The sequence below is a fragment of the Camelus ferus genome, chromosome 3 (genome assembly GCF_009834535.1).
Source record: "Camelus ferus isolate YT-003-E chromosome 3, BCGSAC_Cfer_1.0, whole genome shotgun sequence".
Taxonomy (NCBI): Eukaryota; Metazoa; Chordata; class Mammalia; order Artiodactyla; family Camelidae; genus Camelus; species Camelus ferus.
Genome location: NC_045698.1, coordinates 3,451,486 through 3,471,601, shown reverse-complemented (window position 1 = coordinate 3,471,601; position 20,116 = coordinate 3,451,486). Strand labels below are relative to the sequence as shown.

Below are 20,116 nucleotides of genomic sequence, written 5' to 3'. Positions count from 1 at the left end.
AATGGAAATACGCACATTTTTTTTCTTGTTTTACGATCAGTATAAGCTTTTTATCCTTAAAAGTAAGTAGAGAATAAGTTTGCTGCATCATATTTTGTGGAGGATTCAGGGCGGGAAGAAGACCCTTTTTCAGAAATCTTCACGTGCAGCAGACAACCCACCCTGATCATATGCTTGGTCATTAAAGAAGACGTATGTCCAAGAAACTGAGACAAGCCTTTACGGTGTCTTCATACTCCTGTAGTAACGTTTAAAAAGCTAAGAGGTGGACAGACTCCATTCAGTTTCTTAAATTGTACTTTGTATAAATGATATCATATCCTGTTACCTAAGTGTATTGCAGTATTTCTTGCTTGGAATCTGTTTAGAGATTTTCTCTGTCCTTAGAAAAATTGCTCCTATGGTTGGGACAGCAATCTGCTCACTTGCAGGGGCCTTTTCTAAAGCTATGGCGTGTGAACAGCACTTGCTCGGTTCTTTTCTGCTGTGGAAATACGCTCCTAGAGCCTCAACAGACAGGCTGTGTCTGTACAGTGATTGGGAAATGCATGCTGTCCAAACTCAACTTAGAGCCATTTCTAGACAGAACTTTCCACAGTCACTGCACCTTCTCTCTGGATACAGGGACTTTCTCTAGCATAGATGCAACCAGTATCTGAAACTAGGACCTTTCATCCATCCATCCATCCACCCACCCACCCACCCATCTATCCAGTTGCTTCAATGGGCCAGGAACACTACTGGGTGCTCTGATCTTGAAGAGATCCTGACAATTTGTGGTGCCCTTAGGATGCTGCTGTCTATTGGGAGAGAGGTGCAAATGCTAAGCTAGTAATCAAAGTAAGAATTCAATTGGGACAATTCCTTTCAAGGAGAAAGGCAAGGTGAGTCATGAATGTATTACAAGGGAATCTGCCCTGGTTTGGAGCATCAGAGAAGACTTATGGGAGTGATTGCTTACTGATGCCTAGAGAATAAAGGACACTTAACCAGAGGACAGAGGATTGGAATTGTGTTCCAGGCAGAATGGGAATAGCATTTGCTAAGGCTCGAAGGGGGTGAGGAGCTCAGCCTTATTTTGTAAGAAATAAGTTGGTGCCACCAGGGCCTGGAGAGTTTCCCCTATGAGGCTGAAGTTGCAGGCAAGGGCAGACGCCAGGAGCATCATCAGCCAGACTGAGGATGTGGGGTTTACTCAGAGTGCAACGGGCACAGGTCAAGTAAGGGAATGACGAGGTCAGGACTGTGCTTCTCAGCCTCCACTGAGGTGGCTCCCTGGAGGGAAGTGGGGGGGGGGTAGGAATGCAGGCAGCTGGCCTCATTTTTCATGGAATAGCCTCTGACTCCTGCCCCCCCCCACCCACCCATTCACAGTTCCCAGGACCCAGCCTGAGCTACCCTGCACGGAGGCCCCGGCTCCTTCTGCAAGCCCAGTCAAAGCTAAGAATCTTCTTTCAACATGTTCACAACCTGTGTGCACTTAAATATAGGCTTACTACATTTAAGGGACAGCCTCTGCTTTTCCACCCAAGAGAGAAAGGTATAATATACTCCCATGAAAATTTAAACTATGATAAAATGAAATGACCCTAAGGTCATTAAGGCAAATATTTTTCTCAGACTTCACATACTGAAAGAAATCACCTATTACTTAAATTACATTTTACTTTACAAGTCTTATCCAAATTTCTAATGTCTTAAGGGGTGGAGACATAACTATTCAATGACAGAAACCTGGAATATCTGGATATATGTGTCATTGTCTGCTGAAGCTTTCCATTATTTTAGTTCCATTTTTAAACTACAGGCAACCAGCTGTAAATCTGGTTTAACATCCCTGTAAATCTGGTAGCATCATGTGGATTTTTTAAATTTAGTTTTGTCTTAATTTAGTTTAATTTTTGTTTTAAAACTGGTAACTGTTTATGTATTGACAGTGTGTGCCTTACTGGGTATGTCTATTTACTGTCAATTAACTATACAAGAAAAAATAAGAATCCTGCCTATATTTCTTTAGATTGTAATTTTTTCAAATGATATATTTTTCTTTGATTTTCCTATAATTTCATAGAAATTTTAGCAAAGGAAATATGAAATTAGTACTGATTTGGCTACTCATTTAAAATACTGGATTTACCTGATTGAATGTCTTTAAACCACATGCTGTTCTTCTTAAAACTTGAAAACAAACCCTTGAGTAGTGAAAAATATGTGCAATAAAGAACAAACAATGAATACTGTTATTGGACAAAAGTATCAAAATCAGTAAAAATGATACACCTGGGAGAACTGGGGACTGAAGAAGCAACAGAAGAGCAAATGCAAAGAGTGGCTTCCAGCTGCGTTTTGACGCGCAGGGAGCCTGGGCATCTGGGTGGGATTACTGAGGACGGCTGCTGTCCAGAGCGAGCCAAACAAGGCTCCACTGAATTCACTGTGATACAGGGCGGGCTTCTAGGGAATGATGCCCGAACGCCTCCTTCAGGAGTGGTTTAGGGTAACCAAGCTCACAGACACTGAAAGCACACACACACGCACACACGCACACGCACATGCTCCTGAGTGTCAGTTTATTCTTTGTTGTAAGTCATGAAATACTGCTTCCAAGGCTTTTGAGGAAATGCTGTGCTTCTCCCCGCAGGCAAGCTACACAGGGGACTTCATTTTAAACAAATCAGGAACAAGAGCAAGAACAGCCATCATACGGGAGGATCGTCTGCCTGCACCGAATCTGACGGCTCCGACCCCTCACAGGCAGAAGCCTGCCCCCAGGCCTGCTGAGGTCCACTTCTGGACGTCTAGCTCTTGCTCTAGATAGGGCTGGGATGCCCCTACTATTTTAGCTTTTAGTGTCTCCTTTTTTCCTCCCTCCAGATCAGTGGCTGTGCAAATGATTTTTGCAAAGCACCAGAATTCTTATTTCTCTTAAAAAAAAATTGTTCACTGAATACATTTTTATTGAGGGCTTTACTATCTGCCAGGCACTTCTGAAAGCGTTGGGGATGAAGCAAGAAAAGACATAAACCCCTGCTATACTCTTAGTGTTTAGCACAGTAAACAGCCTGTTTTGTGTTAAATCGTCCTCAGCTCCCAGCGCCCCTTTAAACTTTGTGATGTCGAGGCTGGGACTCTGTACATCTCATTTTGCTTTGCTGCCACTCTCTGTTCACTTCTACCAGTGGCGGCACCACGAGGGACTGGACAGAACAAAGCAGGAGGAAGAACTTATTCTTTCCTGTCTGCTGTCTGCCCCCACCGCCCATCACTGAGGACTTTCTGTCTGCGCTCGGTGCACTTCCTGTCGGCATCCTGTGCACTTCCTGTCTGCCCAACGTGGACTTCCTGTCTGCCCTCTGAGCACTTCCTGTATGCTTTCTGTTCCTGTCCTCCTTGCTTCAACCTGGCCGTGGCAGTTAATTCCAGTAACAGCAGCTGATCGCAGTTTACAGGTGACTTAAAAAACCAGCAGCAAGGGGCCCCCTCCGAGTCCTCGCACCGGCTGGCCAGCGCCCCTCCCCAGGGGTCTGCACCTAAGCATCTGAGTTCTAATAATCCTGACTTCTTCCCTCAGTGCCTTAGTCCCAGGTCCAGGAGCTGCTTCCCAAACTTGCTATCCTGTGATGCCTTGAGGTTTTCTTTTTCTTTTTTCAGGTTTTTAATACCTACCAAATGCATTGTATTAATTCTCTCTTTTCAGTTAACTTGTGTGGCTTCTGCTTCCTAACTAGGCTGTGATTGATACACATAATGATAAACACTGTAGAAAAGTAAAGCAGGGGATAGGAAGTTCACGTGGAGAGGGAAGAGAAGGCAATTTTAGATGGGAGGAATCAGGGAGGTCCTCATGGTGGAAGTGATATTTAAAAAGGAAAAGATGTTATGTGTGTTAAGCAGATACAATCAGACTACTCTAGTTTAACTTGAAGCAAGGCAGCTTCATGCTTTAAAGAGCTTGGTTTCATCTGGCCTCTTCTTTTACTCTCTCTTGCCTGGACTTTCTCTCAAATAATCACTCTAAAAAGTAGGTTTCAGGCATCCTTGTCCTTTGGAAAATCCCAAACTTGAGCCATTCCCTAGAGGAAATGACCACAGGGATCATATATCTGCTTGTCCAAGGGGATCCATATGGCTGTTCGCTGGCTAATCTTGGCCATGAAGAAAATGTGTCATACTGATCGTGGAGATGAGCTCTATTCTGATGATCCTGACAGCAGACATTATATGGGCCATGAAAGCGTCCACACAAGGGCTGCCCTGGGTGGTGACAGGGGAAGCAGAGCCTCCCAGCAAAAGGACACCAGGAGCACCGAACACTGACCAGAGGGAAGGCTGCCACTCTGTCCTGTCCTCACTGCTCCCCGGCCCACATCTCCAGATTGAGGACACGTCTACTTTATCTTTAAAATCCTTAGCACATGTTCCAACATGTAAGCTCTTCAACTGGCTCCTCCTTATAGTGAAAATTAATAATATCCAGTGTGTTGCAGTGAAAATATCTCTGGACAGAAAATCTAAAGACATACAGCCTAGACCTGAGCCCCACCTGGCTTTGTAATATTGGCCAAGTCACTTCACCTTCTTTGACTCTCAGGTTCATCACTTGAAAAATCAGGGGAATGGGACAAAACGATAGCTGTTATACTCAAATTTCTCTAATCATCTTACTTTTGTTTACAGCTAATGGTAAGCTAATAGAAAAATCTGTGGTCAAGTATAAAATACCATCTTATAAAATGTTACTTTGATTTAGTTCTAATAATGAGATACATTCAATTTTGTCAACTTAAAGATTTATACTACATCTATTGTTAAGTAATCAGCAGAAATCGATGTAATAATTCAATACTTCCCATTAGTTCCCCACACCCACCTTTTGCATTTCCTAGTAATTGCTAACTTTGGCCATACTTTATCCCCAAACCTTATTTTCTCTAAAGTTTTCCTGCATGCCTCCTAAGACTGACATATTTTCAGCTGGCTATGCCATCACTGGCCTTCTCAGAAAGTGATACATTCCTTTTAAAACTCATATTAGCCTTTCGAGCCATCTCTTGTGTTGGTTCTTCCATTCTACTCCTGTCTTATTTCCCTGGTTCAAGAACATTTTTCAAAGTTGGTTGAAAATTTGGCAAGATTTCAGTTTCCTAGGATTTATTGGGTGCTTTAGAAAAACTCTCAATGACTAGAGTTTCCAGAGAATCCCTGGAGTTTGTGCCTGGAAATAAAACCCAATCAATTCAAACCAGGGCCCCAAGTAAGTCTCCAACCTAGTCAGGGAGTTCTCCACCCAAACTGGGAACTGTGATACTTACAAGTTTGCCAGCACTATTGAAAACAAGAGAATAATTAGATTTTAGGAGAAGTAGTCTATACCCTATGCATTAATTCCTTAACAAATTACATGAGAGGAGCTAAAATTCACGCAGACTTTTTGCCAAGGACAATTGATAGATTTGATACTCATTTTTTTTTGGTAAAGAACTAATCCAAGTATAGAACTTGCATGAAATCCTTTAAGAAAATGTAACCCTGTTGTGTGCGCAGAAAATGTTTCTAAAGAAATCTCACTTGGAAGTATTGACAATGGGTTTTTTTTTTTTAATATTCTGTCAGAAGTCTTATTGATTAAACCATTTCTAAATAAACGGGACTTCAAAAGAAAATATAGAATGTTTGGCATTAGTCATGAAAGGAAATCATATGAAAGGGCTTATAAAATGAATTTTATATTTATTCATATCTCAAAATAGAGTTTGAGAAGACAAACTAAACTTTTATTTTTTTGTTAGCTTAAAATACAATCATTCGTTGCAAGAAAAAAAAAGAATTTTGGTTAGTGTTAGCAGGAACTTGGGGCTACAAAGATGACTAATACAATATCTCTTCAAAAACTTACAGCCTGGTATAAAAAAAAAAAACCCTGTAAGTAAATAATTACGGAATGAATCCATGCATTTTAATGGAAGCCCCTGATACATTACGAGTGGGATCAGTAAGTTCAGAGAGGGCTTGATCCCGAGGAAGGTGGATGAGGTGGAAACCCAGTGAGAGCATCATTACACTGTAGGGAGCATTCGAGGCTGATGCGGTGGAAAGGCCTGTAAAGGATCCTGTCGGTCCCTGCAGTGCGGCAATGATCTTATGATCAAGGGAAGCAAAACAACATTGTGATTTAAAGTGCTGGTTCTGAAGTCAGACAACTTAGGTCAAAATCTCTCTCTTTCAAGAATTACCATGGGGATCATCTGTAAAATGAGGACGATGAAATAGTTTTGGGCAGCGATTTGCAAAGTATGTTAACAGCAGCGTCTAGCAGAGGCCAACTTCCAGAATGGCCGTGTAAGGACTGTAGCAGGCCCTCTCTTGAGTGAAACAGCCATTTGCTGAAAATTGTATATACATACACAACACCCCCCCCACACACACACACCATTTAAAGTCTCTGGAAATTGTCTTAAGGGCCTAAAAAGTAGAGAAACATGTATTGAATTAAATTTAGTATATCTCTCAAAGAACGGTGAAGTTTGGTGGCATTTGAGCCATGGTCTAGTCATATGCTCAACTTGCCCCCTACTCAGTGTGACAGAGCTCTATTCCAGGCACATTCTAAGAAGGCCAGGGCTCCCCATCCCCCAGGCTCCCCTTGTAGAGCTGCATTTTCACATCAGGAGAAGCAAGACACCAACATCGCTATGCCATCAGTTCTATACTGCAGAAGCCCTATTCCAGAAGGGCGTGGCCATGAGAAGTGATTTCCCTTCTGCCAAGCAGCCCCTACTTATAGGGTGGAAGCTCTACTCCAGGCTGAGAAGGCTGAGAATAACAAATCCCTGAACATCCCGACCTCTGTAACGTAGAGGCTTGTAAGACAGAGGCTTCAAGCCAGGAAGCAAAAACAGAGAGGACCAGGAGCTACTATCCCCACCCAGAACTCCACCCCCAGAGCAGGGGAGTCACTTTGCGGGGAGAAGTATTCTGCCAGCCCCAGCTCCCATTTAGTGGCACACACATTTTGCCCAGGGGGAGAAGCAGGCTGTAAGAACAAGGAGCTCACTTAACAGGGCCGATTGTATTTGGAACAGAGTGTGTGAAGGTTCATGTCCAAGGCCATTGTCAAAAATAGTGGATAGCTTGGTTGCAAGCAATTAAAAGAAGGCTGGTCCATGGGACACATTACAGTGAGCAAAACAGAATGCCAACTAGAAGTTTAGAATAGAGAGTCAGGGAAAAAGACAAGAGGACTCCCCCTGGTGTTGGCGGATTCTCAGAATGAGCAGCATCCTAACTGTGCGAAACTCTTCTGTAATCAAATCAGACTATGAAGCAGTTTATGCCCAAGGGGACTGTGAAAAAGAAAAATGAGCGATCAGCTAGTAGTTAGCGCAGGCTAACAGCTGGGTGTGATACCAGCACAGGCTTTTCACTGAACCAGTCAGTAAGCAAGAAAGTGGTGGAGCGCTATCAGCATCCAGAGCTGCTCAAATGTATTAACTCTAGTGCTCAGTCTTCAGCAAAGAAAATTATAAGACGTGCAAAGAAACAAAAGTGTGACCTGTACACAGGACAAGAAAGAGGGAATGGAAACTGCTCCTAGGGGACCCAGACATTCACCTCAGCAAAGACTTCAAAGCAACTATTATAAATCTGTTCAAAAAACAGAAAGAATTACACCTAAGAATCAAAGCAAGGCGTCATAGCCACGTCTTATAAAATACAGAGCTAAAGAAAGTATAAAAAGAGCCAAATTGAAGTTGAGAAGTACAGCACCCAAAATGAAAAATGCAGAAGCTTAATAGTGGATCTGAACTGCTAGCAGAGACAGTGTACTTGAAGAGCAATCAAAAAAGGTTACAAGATCCAGAGAGCGCAAAGGAAGAGGAATGAAGAAAACAAATGGAGCCTCAGATAATTGTGGTCCATCGTTAAGCACACCAACGTATGAGTCACAGGAGCACCAAAGAAGAGGAGAAAAAGGAGCCAAAAATATATATGAAGAAATGATGGTCAGATACTGGGAAAACCATAAATATGAGCATTCAGGAAGCTCGTATAATTCCAAGAAGGCTAAGCTCAAAGCTACCCACACCTGTACACATCATAGTAGTGGTGTTGAAAGACAAAGGAAAATTGTAAGCAGCAAAAGGAAAAACAATTCTTTACGTGTAACAGAACTACAATGAGATAAACAGCTGACTTCTTGTCAGAAAGAGTGGAAGCCAGGAGGGAACAGGCCGACATATTCAAAGTGCTGAAAGACAAACACAACAAAGCAACAGAAAAAAAAGCCTGTTGATCAATAATCTCTACCCAGCAAATCAAACCCACCATGAGACATCACTTTATCTCCACTAGGATGTCTGTGAGAAGAAAGGATGGTAAGAGCAGGTGTTGTCCAGACTGTGGAGCAACTGGAACCCCTATGCATTGCTGGGCAGATGCAAAATGGTGCAGCTACTGTGAAACACAGTTTGGAATCTCCCTCAGAAGATCAAGTGTAGAGTTTCTGTAAGATCCAGAAATTACGCTTCTAGATACATATGAAAACATATGTCCACACAAACTCTCATACACAAATGTTCCTAGCAACATTATTCACGTAAACAAAGAAAATACATATGATACTGTCCATCAACTGATAGACATTAAAATAAAAAGGGGCACGTGTATACAAAGATCATTATTCACCAATGAAAACGGTTAAGTCTTTATACATGTTATGAAATGGGTGACCCTTGAACACGGGGTCCTAAGTGAAAGGAGCTAGTCGTCAAAGACCACGTATTTCACGCCTCCATTTCTAAGAAGTGGCCGGATCCGGCAAACCTATAGACACAGCAGATTAATGGGTGCCATGGGCTGATGAGGGTTTGAGGGAAATGGGGGCTGACTGTATGGGGCTTCTTTTTGGGGTGATGTAAATGTCTCAAATTAGATTGTGGTGACATCTGCACAAGTTGGGAAATATACTAAAGAACATTGAATTCTACATTTTCAAGGGGTGAAATTCTGATATGTAAATTATATCTCAATAAAGCTTTTTTTTTTTTAAATAGTCTCTGTCTCTTAAAGTTGTCATTAAGCTAAGTGAGATGACAAATGGGATAAAATGGGAAATCCTTAGGCAAGTGTTTGGCAAATAACCTCCAGTGAGTTATTACTGTTTCTTCTGCTACTGTCATTGTCATCACTGTTTCCTACACTGTAATTAGCCCAGTAGTTTTATTCATTATTTAACAAGTGTTGAAAAGCACCTACTGTGTGTAGGCATTTATGTGCTTGTGATTGGTAATCAGAACAGATTCATGATGTCAGCTTGAAAGAGACATAAGTAAAATAGACACTTTTTATTAAAGTAACCTTATGCAGCAAAATGAGAAATATCTTGAGTCAAGATACTTGGTGGCAATACCAGAATAACTTTCAAAGTCATTTTCAGGGTGACTGATCTTATTTTGTTTACTATACTTGGGTTTCATATACAAACATTGACCTCTAAACATTCATAGATGCTGTTATCAGGGATTCCGTGACCTTGATGGACATCAGTAGTCTTCCCTGGCCATTCATGGGCATCACATCCCAATTCTACAGTAAGGATTCAGCTTGGACAATCATTCCTCTGGAAACCCACCCTGACGCCGCTGTCTCTCAGCAACACGGGGTGGGGCGAGGTGTCTGCATCTTTGTTCTCCCGGCACCCATACAGGTCCTTAGCTCATCACTGTGCAGTAAAGCTTTCTGTCCCTGCTTCTCCCGTCAGATAGTGCGCCCCTCGGGCCTGGCTCCGGCAGGCCCCAGCGAGGCACAGTTCTGAAGCACGGCCACCACTTACGTGAGATTCAAAGTAAAACATTAATTTTAGGTTTGTCTTTCTTCTTTAACAATATTTATTTACTAAAATGAAACCACACCACTAGCTATGAACTCTCACAGTGTTCCTCAAATCAATTATCCGAGGACTAGAGCAGCATTTTCCCAAATTCAAAATTTGAGAACCAGGAGGAAGAGCTATGTATTAGTTGGGAAATGCCTTGTCTCACATTTGTAAATCATTTTCTCTAATTGAATAATACGATCTATTAAACTCTTAATTAAACAGTAATACATTTTAAATGAAAAGTCGTACGCTTATGCTGTTGATTAAATAGGAAGAATAGAATTTAGATCATTTTCCACTACCAGGGAGCTTGTTTTCAAAGTGGCCTCCACTAGGTCTGCAAAGGCGTGTGAGTGACGACAGAGCAAAGCAAGGAGACCCCTGACTCAGAGAGCTGAGTCACCTAGAAGCCCAGCTGAGAAAAGCCTGACCGAGATCTATCTAGAACTTCCATTAGAACCCAGAAGAACAAAGAGTAACAATAGTAACAAAAAGGAGCCATCATCTAATGTAAAAGATATGCTATTTTTCTTCATGTGTTAATAGGTTTGAAGGAGAACGTCTGGGGTAACCATCAATCACGAAAGAAATAACAAGACTTGGCAGCTACTTGAGGGGCATTTCCATTCAATAATTTTATTATCTGGCTAAAGACAGAGGACTCCTCAATCCTCCCTTTTTTGTCTTTAAAATGCCTTTGATTTGTCCTATCCTATGGAAAATGCCCCTGAATCTCACACTCATAATTCTAGTTGAGGTCGGCTTTGCAGTGACCCTCCGCAGACAAAATCCCAGCGAAGTTGGAATTAATGTGCTTGGAAGATGAATGGTGAAAACATCCAGGGACCAAAATACTGAATTCCAGTGTCGATTATCCAGGGGAGTCTTTTTTCCTGTTCTTTTCACTTCTTTATCTTTTATGTAGTTGTCATTTACAGCTTTCGCTGTTAACTCCCATTGAGTTCAAAGACAGCCAGAAATCTCAAGCTGCGGCCGGCCAGCTCTATTCACAGAACAGACTCCAGGCGTGGGAGGACCTTGGCTCACAGAGATCGGGGGTGTCAATGATCCTGCACCCCAGATGGGTTCATGGGAAGCACCTCACTCAACCTCCACAAACGAATCCAAGGGTGCTCTGAAAGGCGGGGCACACCGCCCTACCTCACAGGTGGCTTCCATTATTGGTCTGAGCCTTTGTTGAAGAAAGCCAAGGAAGAGATTGAGGCCTTTAGTGCCTTACATGAAGAGGTCTAGCTCTTCCCTTAAGGCAGATCTACTTTTCTTGGGAGAGGGTGGCAGACGTCAGCCACGCTGTCTCCATGGTTAACAAGTGTGCCAAGTAGCCATCACCCTATCCTCGTCAATTCCCCGTCGTAGCCATTCTCAAACCAAAAGCCTTTTACAATTCAAAGTAGACATGAGCCCAGCCCGTACCAAATTCCCCTAAAAAGCAGAATGCTAATATTTAAAAAAAAAAAGATACAGCATTTGCACACATGCAGTATTTTAAGGAATTGGTTATGAATGCCCCTTTGGCATCCAACATTCACATACGCACACGCAAAATCTTCATAAGACGCAGAGTCTGAACTCCCCCTTTCCAAAGAGGAAAAAGGAATTTAAGAGAGACTTAGAGTATTTTCTGGAGATGTAACAAATGTTCAAAAAAATCTGTCTGTCAAACTTAACATGCTCAGACCTTAATGTTTTAACCACATGTTTTCACTTGGCGACTTCTGTCATGTCTCCCTTATCTGTGTCTGACTGATTAGTATGTGTCCGAGAACCTAAGCACCTACTAAACTTTTCCCCCCTAAAATTATGGAAATAGTTTAAGAAAAGTAAAAGATAAGCCATTCATATTTCAGCGTGAGTCAGCCTGAGGGACTGTACCTTCTCCGCTTGGCCCGACGCTCCTCGCCCTAGGGTCCCAGCGAAGGGGACCGCCTGAAGCATGAGGATGTTTACTGTCTAACGCAGATACTGAGAAAACGAGGGAAGCACCAGTGGAATCATCAGCCTAGCACCGCCCTGCCCTGGATCCAACACTGTGTTCGGAATGAACGTTCTCCTTTGCAAACACCTTATCACCATCAGACTGGCAGACACAAAGGGCTTTCAAGCATTGGACCAAACAGTCTACACGGCCAGTCGCTGAACACCACCGTTCTATTCAGATTGAAGGGGCTGCCCTAGCGGGATTAAGCGGCCAGCAAGAGTGACCAGCGAGTCAGAGCCCGTCAGAGCAAACCCATCCCGAGAAGCCGGAGCCTTCAGACTTGGCCGGGAGTCCTGCGCAGTCTTCCAGCTGCAGCGCCCTCCCACGGTTCTTCCAGAATAACCTCAAAAGGCAGGGGGTGCGCGGTGTTTCCAAACAGGGAAAGGAAGCAGCCCAACGGATTTTAGAAACTATTACTTGACAATTCTCCTCCCACTTTGACAGATCAAAAGAATCTGTGAACAATGGAAGAATGAGCTAACACACAACAGAAACCTTGCCACTTGTCCCTTCTCGCACGTCACTGTCCCCACTGTCTCACGACAGGCGGCGAGAGCTGTACTCACCAAGCCTTTGCAGGTTGAAAGAGCCACCGCGGAGCTTTCGTGGGATCGCAGGGAACCCTGGTAGAAGCAGAAGTCCTCGGGCGGGAAAGTCCGCACCGACTTGGTGCCCCCCTTTCCCAGGGTCTGCACGAGGAATCCCGGGGCCACCAGCTTGCCGGAAGTCGTCAGATCCATGTGGAAGTCGCGCCGGAAGCCTTTCAGCCGAAGGTGCAGAGCGTCCACCCCGCGCTGCGCCAGCGCCCGTTTCCTCCTCTGCGGGTGCGTGATCTCGTGGGACACGTAGTTGCCATCGGGGTCAACCTCGTAGGGAGACACCAGGTCATACTCTGAAAGCGAGAGAGGGGATGCGCTGAGTGATTTCAGAATTCTGGAAAGGGTCAGGAAGTTTTCAAATACAATTTATGGCCTGATGGTATTTTCATCCTGCAGAAAAGGAAACTGTGGAATGCGTAAAATCAGAGCTGGAAGGGACGATCTCCGCAGGGCCTTTCAGGAGGTCACGCTCATCCCTACAATGTGTTACCACCGATCCAGCAAGTGCTCCGACACATCTAAGGAAAAACAGATTGCAGGCCAACTGAAGCTAAGGGTGGACTTTTCGGATTACAGAGTAATTACTTTAGAGTAATTATAATAAGGACTCATTTTTATAGTTCTAAACATTCCTTTCATCCTATTGCCTTTTATCAATACCTTCATTCCACTGCTAAGAAATTATATCTTAAAAATACTGATGATTTTTGCAGAAAACAGTTAAAAAGACAAATATGATGGCCATTCTTTGGTGCTTAATTTCAAAATACCTAATTATGAATCACAGAACTACAGGAGAAAAGGCAGAATGCACATAGTCTAGTCTTTTTAAAAATTTGTTAATTGTTTATTTATCAAGAGGAACTATCCCTTAGCCCTGATACTCATGGTTCATAGTTTCACAGTCTCATAGTTTCAATAGTTTTGGAACACACGTAAGTGACAAACTTCCACGGAACTCAACCCAAAGAAATGTTCATGTTGGGAGATGCTTGGATGTGGATTTGCTCCCGGTGGAAACCACCGCTGGCCCTCCGAGTGGCCTGCGTTCTGGGCACTTGACCGTATTTCACACTTCAGGGCCATCCAAAGACATACACCACTCTTCTCCCCGCTCTAATGTAAATTATACTGGGCTAAAATGTGCTCAGATAAATGGTTTATTTGTAAAACGTCAAAGGAAGGGAAACCCCAAGGAGCTGGCAGAGCACCCATACGTTCTGCCGGGCTGCACACACACACAGGCCGGGCTCTGTGCTGTGTGCCTGTGAGTCACTCTCCTCTCTGCTCAAAGTATGGGGGGAACGTCTGTGGCATCTGGGCAGGGGTCTCCTCTGCCTTTCTCAGAGCAGCGCCGCTGTCTTCTCCAAAGAGGCTTCCTCCTTTCTAGAGTCATTTAGCTTTCATTGCTACGGCCAGGAATTTTCCTTTCACTGCCACCATCAATACATCATCTCCCCCACTCAGAGGTCAGGGAGAGGTGTTTCCTGGGTGGGTGGGACCAAATGTGGACCAGAGACGTAGGGGAGGACTTCACGCCGGGATCAGAGCGTCCCACACCGCCATGTTCTAAACTGGGACTGGACTCTGAGGCCATGTGCAGGTAGACTTGTCAAAGCTGAGGCTCTGGAATATTTTAGTTGACAATCTGTTAGCTTGGTTTGCGCCTTTCATATATGTAAACAATATCTGGTATGTGTCTCCATCTGCACCCTAGCGACGGGCCTGCGCATGTCTGGACAGGGGCCTGCTTCCTGGGTTGCACTGTGTCTAAATGCCAGAAAGTAACAGGCAAGCAAGACGTCGGGTCTCCTCCAAGCTCCCGCTGAGATGCCTTTGAAACGCACGCCGGGCCCCAGCATCAGAAGGCTAGCCCTACACTGAGGTGGACAGTCTTCAAAGACAAAACACAGCTTCTTGTTATATGGACAACAAGACCCAATTCAAATACTCTCATCCTGGTTCTAATATCCTAAGAAAGCATATATATTCTTCCTTTATTATCAATTTATGCTCTCAAGAGACTGCTCTGTTAGACACTTAATAACTGGGCCTTCAGCATGAGTTGGTCCTGCTTCTTGGAGTCATGAGACAAAACAAAACAAGATCCTACAGAATGACATTTGATCATGAGTCACAGGACTCGGGTAATTATTTTTTCTGGAATAAGACATTTTTCTTTGCAACCCAAACTCTTGATATATATACTTGCCTGCGTATCCCCGTGCAGTCCTGGCAGGTGACTGAGGGGTTACGCTGGAACAGAGCAGGTGGCAACCTGTGGATGGCCATAGCAGGCGTGTGTCTGGGTTTGGGAGAGGCAGGGGGGCCATGGATGTGAGGCACTGCCCAGAGCCCCCTGTGCGGAAGCCCATGGCGAGGTGAGAGTCAGGGGCCCGGCACCCAACCCCATGAGGTGGCAGAATAACCAAGGCCTCAGTGGTGGCCTGTTCAACCTGCTTCTTAGGTCAAGAGCTTTGATCTCTGACCCCCCCGGGATCACTCCTGGGCCCAGGGGCCTGGCGCCTCACACAGGTAGCAGGTGAGCTGGACCCCATGCAGACTAGACAGGCAGGAGGTTCTGGCTGGCAGACGCAACAACCAGTCTTTGAAGTACGTGTCAAAGTGGGACACTGTGTCTGATACGACAAAGTGCATCAGGGTTGTTCCATATGTCACTTCGGAAAACGAAAAAAGTAAAACAAATCTGGTTAAATTGCATGCAATAATAAAAAAAAATAGGGGGGTACAAATTAGGAATTAAAGGGCCAGTGTAAGTATGTGATCACAGTCTGTCTGGACCACTCCTAAAAAAAGGGAAAAGCGCTTGCCTATCCAGTGTGCACTTTCCCACCGCCTTCCTCACCCCTGGCTCTCTGGACTGACGGGAACAGCTGGCGTGCTGCAGTCACGTTAACACATTTTGCCCTGCCGCGCGGGCTCTGGGGAGTGTCTGCACTTCCCCACTAGCCTGTTTCCATCCCAAAAGAGTCCACGGAATCAAGACAAAGCATGTGGACTGTTCCAAACATTGGCTAATGAGCCAATTCACTGCACAGAAAAAGATTATTACGATTAAAAAATTGAATTGTTCCCAGGTGACTTAAAGCTATATTCTTATGACCTTTATTTTGGAGGACATACAATCTTCATCCTTTATAGTGGGGGGGCGTATTTCTATTTTTTTTTTTTCAAAATAGCAACTTTTAAACCTCTTTTAGAGAAACCCAGTGTTGTGCCAACACATGTTTGATGACCAGTTGTGGGGGTGGCAGGGTGGGGGAGGAATAGCCTAGTTTAAAGCATCTGCCAATTTCCCTGGGATACAAACTCCCCCCGTAGCTGCTGTGGATTGCCAACGGGACATCACTGAAGACGGAGTTTCAAGGCTTGTATGACAGCACGTCCTTATAAAGAATTTCCACCATGCAGACACAGTGCAGGCAAGGAACCTCAAGAAGGCAGAAAACCAAGAACTCACAGAGCTGTAAGGTGACGAGTTCTCAGTGTTTTAATTTTGGGGTTTTTTTGTCCAATTATATATAAGAAATTTATTTATGACAAGGTAGGAAACACTATGCAATGAATAAGGAAAATGTTTACATTCATTTCATGTTCAATATATTTATTTCACTGTGAGTTTACATAGTTTAGTTTCCAAGGAACCAGCTCACAGAGTTCCTATAAGGTAACAGTCAGCCCTGGGGACCTGGCCTGACCCTGCCCAGCACACCAGCTCGAACCACCACAAAGCCACCCCTTGACATCAGTCACATTCCTTCCTGAGATTGAGGGTGAATACAGGTGAACGTTTAGTCCGGTGGTTCCCAACAAGGGTGCTACCCTGCCCCCAACCCCCAAGAGACACTTGGCTATGTCTGGAGACACTGTGATTGTCACAAAGCAGGAGGGGAGCGTGGTGCTTTTGGAATCTGTTGGGTGAATCCAGGAATGTGGCTACACATCCTTTCACGCACAGGGCAGACTCCCACAACAAAGCATCAGCAGTGCCAGGAAACCCTGATTCCACCAGAGCACGGTCCTTGGTGTCAAACAGGCTCTCTTGGTTACGTGCAGATGAATGTGAAAGAGGTCAGAGCCAAAGAATTCAGTGAATGAACAAAGCAAGCATAGCTTCTCACCATACACACTTCCTGCTGTTCCCAGAGAAGTTAATATATCATCACAGTGAACTCACAGTTTTAAACTGACTCCCGAGCTTAGGTTTTAAGATGATAATACCCCGAACTACTGTTTGGTGATTTCAAGAGAAAAGCATTACTGAGATTCCTGACCCTTGACAATCCTTCAGTGAGACCCCAGTTCTACAGAGGCTTTCCATAAGCTGAAAAGACTCACACATGGCTGTACCAGTCAGCACCCTGGACTGCTGGATTTTAAGAGGTTTCTTGACCACAACAGCAAGTCCAGAGACACCCCAGTCCCAAACTCAGTGCAGGAGGCGTGGACCTCCAGTGAGTATGCTCAGCCTGGCTTGTGCTAGCTGCAGAGAACCGATTTTGCACGTGGCGTCCTAACTCTGTGTTCAAGGGCAGTGCCTCCATAGCTCGGAATCAGCCACAGTGGGCGTATTTAGCCCTTGGGAACCAGCAAAGGTTACAAACCAGAGCCCCGAGAGCCTGTTGCTAACCATTAACAAGCTCACCGCCAGGCCAGCTGGTCTCGTGTTGTGTGGGTGTGTGAGTAGGAATCAATATAAACTTCAGTGCACACACACAAACACACGTCGCTCACGTCCAAGGACGCATAGTCCTCAAGAACTTCTGACCCATGACCTGGAAGTTAACAAACTTGCGCTATGTCTCTGCTCTTAACAAGACCCAAGGTAAATCTGCGGGACAAGCATTCAAGTCTCCTATTAAGGCAAAGCGATGTGGATCAGCCAGAATGAAGTGGGTGCACTTCATGTCTAAAAACAGAACTGATCTCAGTTTCCTCCTGTTGTCTCACAGAATACATGGGGTTCTCTCTCTTAGTGCGAAATTACTGCAGACACCCAGCGCCATGGGAAAGACAGGTTGAAATATGTGGTAAACAAACCTTATGGCCAAAAGAGATACTTCAGTGCCGATGTGGGGTTTTGAATGGATACCTAGACATCCGGCAGGAAGCTAACAGCAGCGTCGCACAAAGCCTCCTCCAGCTCTGCTGCCCTAGGTCAAAAGAGGTGACGCGCTGCGCAGCAAGACTCTGTTCTCCGGGGTGCGAACGCTTCCCACTGAGCCCCGCCCTCTCCACTGAGCCTTCTGTAACTGAAGACAGGAAACACTTGCATGGTGGGGGGGAGGGGCGGGGGTGTGTGTCCCCTAAGCTAGAACCTCAGGACATCACTGATGAAGACTCACACCTTCCCCTTGAGGTTCTGAGCAAGGGAGGTAAATGGTTGTCATGGGAACGCCGGGCTCAGGACACCAGCTGAGATGCCAGGGGATTAGATGCACGTGCCAGGCAGCCAGGGGTCCAGCTTGCGGAAGGAGGGCACACTGGGGCAGGAAGGAAGTCTTGGCTTCTCCTCCTGGAAGTGGTTCTCTAATGCTCTCACCTAACAGAAAACTTCGTAAATGCTAGATTGCACTCTGAAAAACCTCCTGAGACCTTCAGGAATATTCATGATTTTAGAAAACTAGAATTTTCACAAAAATCTTTTTTTTTTAAGTGGGGAAGGACAACTGACTACAATATGAATGATTATATAGTAGCATGAATCATTAAAGAAGACAACGGCAAGCCCAAGAAGGTGAGCTTTAAACAGATTAGCTTTCTCTTGCAAAAACATGGTGACAAGCAATTTTTAAACATTTTCTCTCATTTACATCTAGCGCCCTCTGGTGGCCCCCAAAAAGGTCCCACGTTCCAGCATTCATCTGATTTATCACTTTATTTATAGGCTATTCATACAGCATTCAGGAAGAGAGAATCTCAATGATTAATGCAAATATTTAATTACTGTCTTTGTGGAACGTTATCAAGACGCAGGAATTCTGAATTATTGACTCAAATTTTCCAGTTTTCTGCAACTATGTTGGGATAATCAAACCTAATTCTTCTTCTGTAAGTCACTAGTAACATTTGAGATGGTAATTAATAGTTGGAAATGATGCAAAGTACTCATAGTTAACAACTGCCAATGGACTGGGTTCAGATAAAAATCAGCTAGCAACTGACGTTGCACGCCTGCTTTCTCGTTTACCCTAAAGTAGCTCAGGATGGAGAAGTACTTCCAGTGAGACATGGAATGATAAATGTTCCCTGTGAACGGCGAATGTAAAACCACACATTGCAGAAGGGTCAGACTTGCCTTTATGCCAAATCGTGGCACAACCTTGGACATTGCTTCTGACGTCACAAAACGCTAATTACCCATTCCGTGAACTACTATGTTTCAATTATGCCCAACTCCGAAGAGCATCCGTTTGGATACTAAGAAGTGCTGGGCAACAGTGGCTGGCTGATGCTCCCTGCTGTGACAGTGAAGGATGTTCAAGTTAAAAGGTCATGGGGAAACAGGAGGGGCAGGGAGCTGAGGGGATGAGAAGGGCGAAATAAGCTGCTTATAATTGCTTTGAGGTATACACTAATACAACTCCAAGACTATCCCTTCCATCTTTAATTTTTTTAAATAGGTGCATTTCCTTACTTTCTTCCCTAATGTTTATGGTAATAACGCTGGTAAACCTGCTTCTGTTTTACAGGGAAACTATAACTATTGGTGAGAGTTGACTCACAGGTTGGATGCACTGCAGCATCTTACAGAAAGTTCCTAGAGTTGTCAACATTTGCAGCACCCTGTAAACCAGCGCTAAGGGGGTTCACGAGCTTCTACTGCAAGGATTCCACCCCCCGTCGCAGACTTACCGCCCTTTTCCACCCAGCCCAGCCGCTCCGCGGGACCAGGAGGACGCCGGACGCTCGGGTTCCCGGGCGAGGTCGCTGCGGGTCCCACGGCGCACACAGGTGCCTGCTGGAAAACAGCGGCGACACCTCGGTGAGACGGGGTCTGAGCCAGGGGCGCCTTGGGGACCCTGCCCCGGAGTCGCGGACTCACCTGCACACCCACCTGAGCCAGCAGCAGCAACCAGAGCGCCGCGCAGCCGGGGACCCGCATGGCGGGGCTGCCCTTCGCGCCCCGCGCCCGCCGCCGGCGCTGCGCCCCCGCGGGGATAACGCACGGCTTCATCCAGGGGCGCTCGGAGGGGCCCGGGGCCGCGGGATGCTCCCCAGCCCGGCGGCGTGCAAGTGGCCACCGAGGACCGACCCGGCCCGCGCGCAGGACGATGCCCCGCAGTGGCTGCGCCGCCCGCGCCGGGCTTATTACTGCGGCTCCGCGCCGCGCGGGGGGCGGAGTGGTGGCCGCGGCGGCGGGGGCGGCGGCGGAGAACCCGCCCGCACCGTGGGAGAGCCGGGGAGGGGGAGGGCAGGGCAGAAGAGGGCAGGAGGTGGGAGGGCGAGGACGGGAGGGGAGAAGCGACGGGGGAGGAAAGAGGCAAGAGAGAGGGCGCCGGGGTGGGGCGCGAGGGGAGGAGGACCGCGCGCTCGCAGCAGTCGATGCCTTGCCGGCGGTCCCGAGGGCACGCGGCTGGAGAGGATGGCCGGGGGCGGGAGAGGGGCGAGAAGGTTGGG

General features: G+C 45.7%; 1 protein-coding gene across 1 annotated transcript in view; it reads right to left on the bottom strand.

Annotated features, from left to right (window-relative positions):
* Positions 1 to 19,890, bottom strand: part of ADAMTS16 (ADAM metallopeptidase with thrombospondin type 1 motif 16) — a 153,944-nt gene extending 134,054 nt beyond the window's left edge. Inside the window, exons 1-3 of the mRNA XM_032469697.1 lie at positions 19,542 to 19,890; positions 19,352 to 19,454; positions 12,443 to 12,768 (exon numbers count right to left, since the gene is read on the bottom strand). Of these exons, the coding sequence (XP_032325588.1) occupies positions 12,443 to 12,768; positions 19,352 to 19,454; positions 19,542 to 19,673 (561 nt within the window). The 5' untranslated portion in view covers positions 19,674 to 19,890. The remainder of the gene's footprint in view (positions 1 to 12,442; positions 12,769 to 19,351; positions 19,455 to 19,541) is intronic.
* Between the last annotated feature and the right edge of the window lie 226 nt (positions 19,891 to 20,116).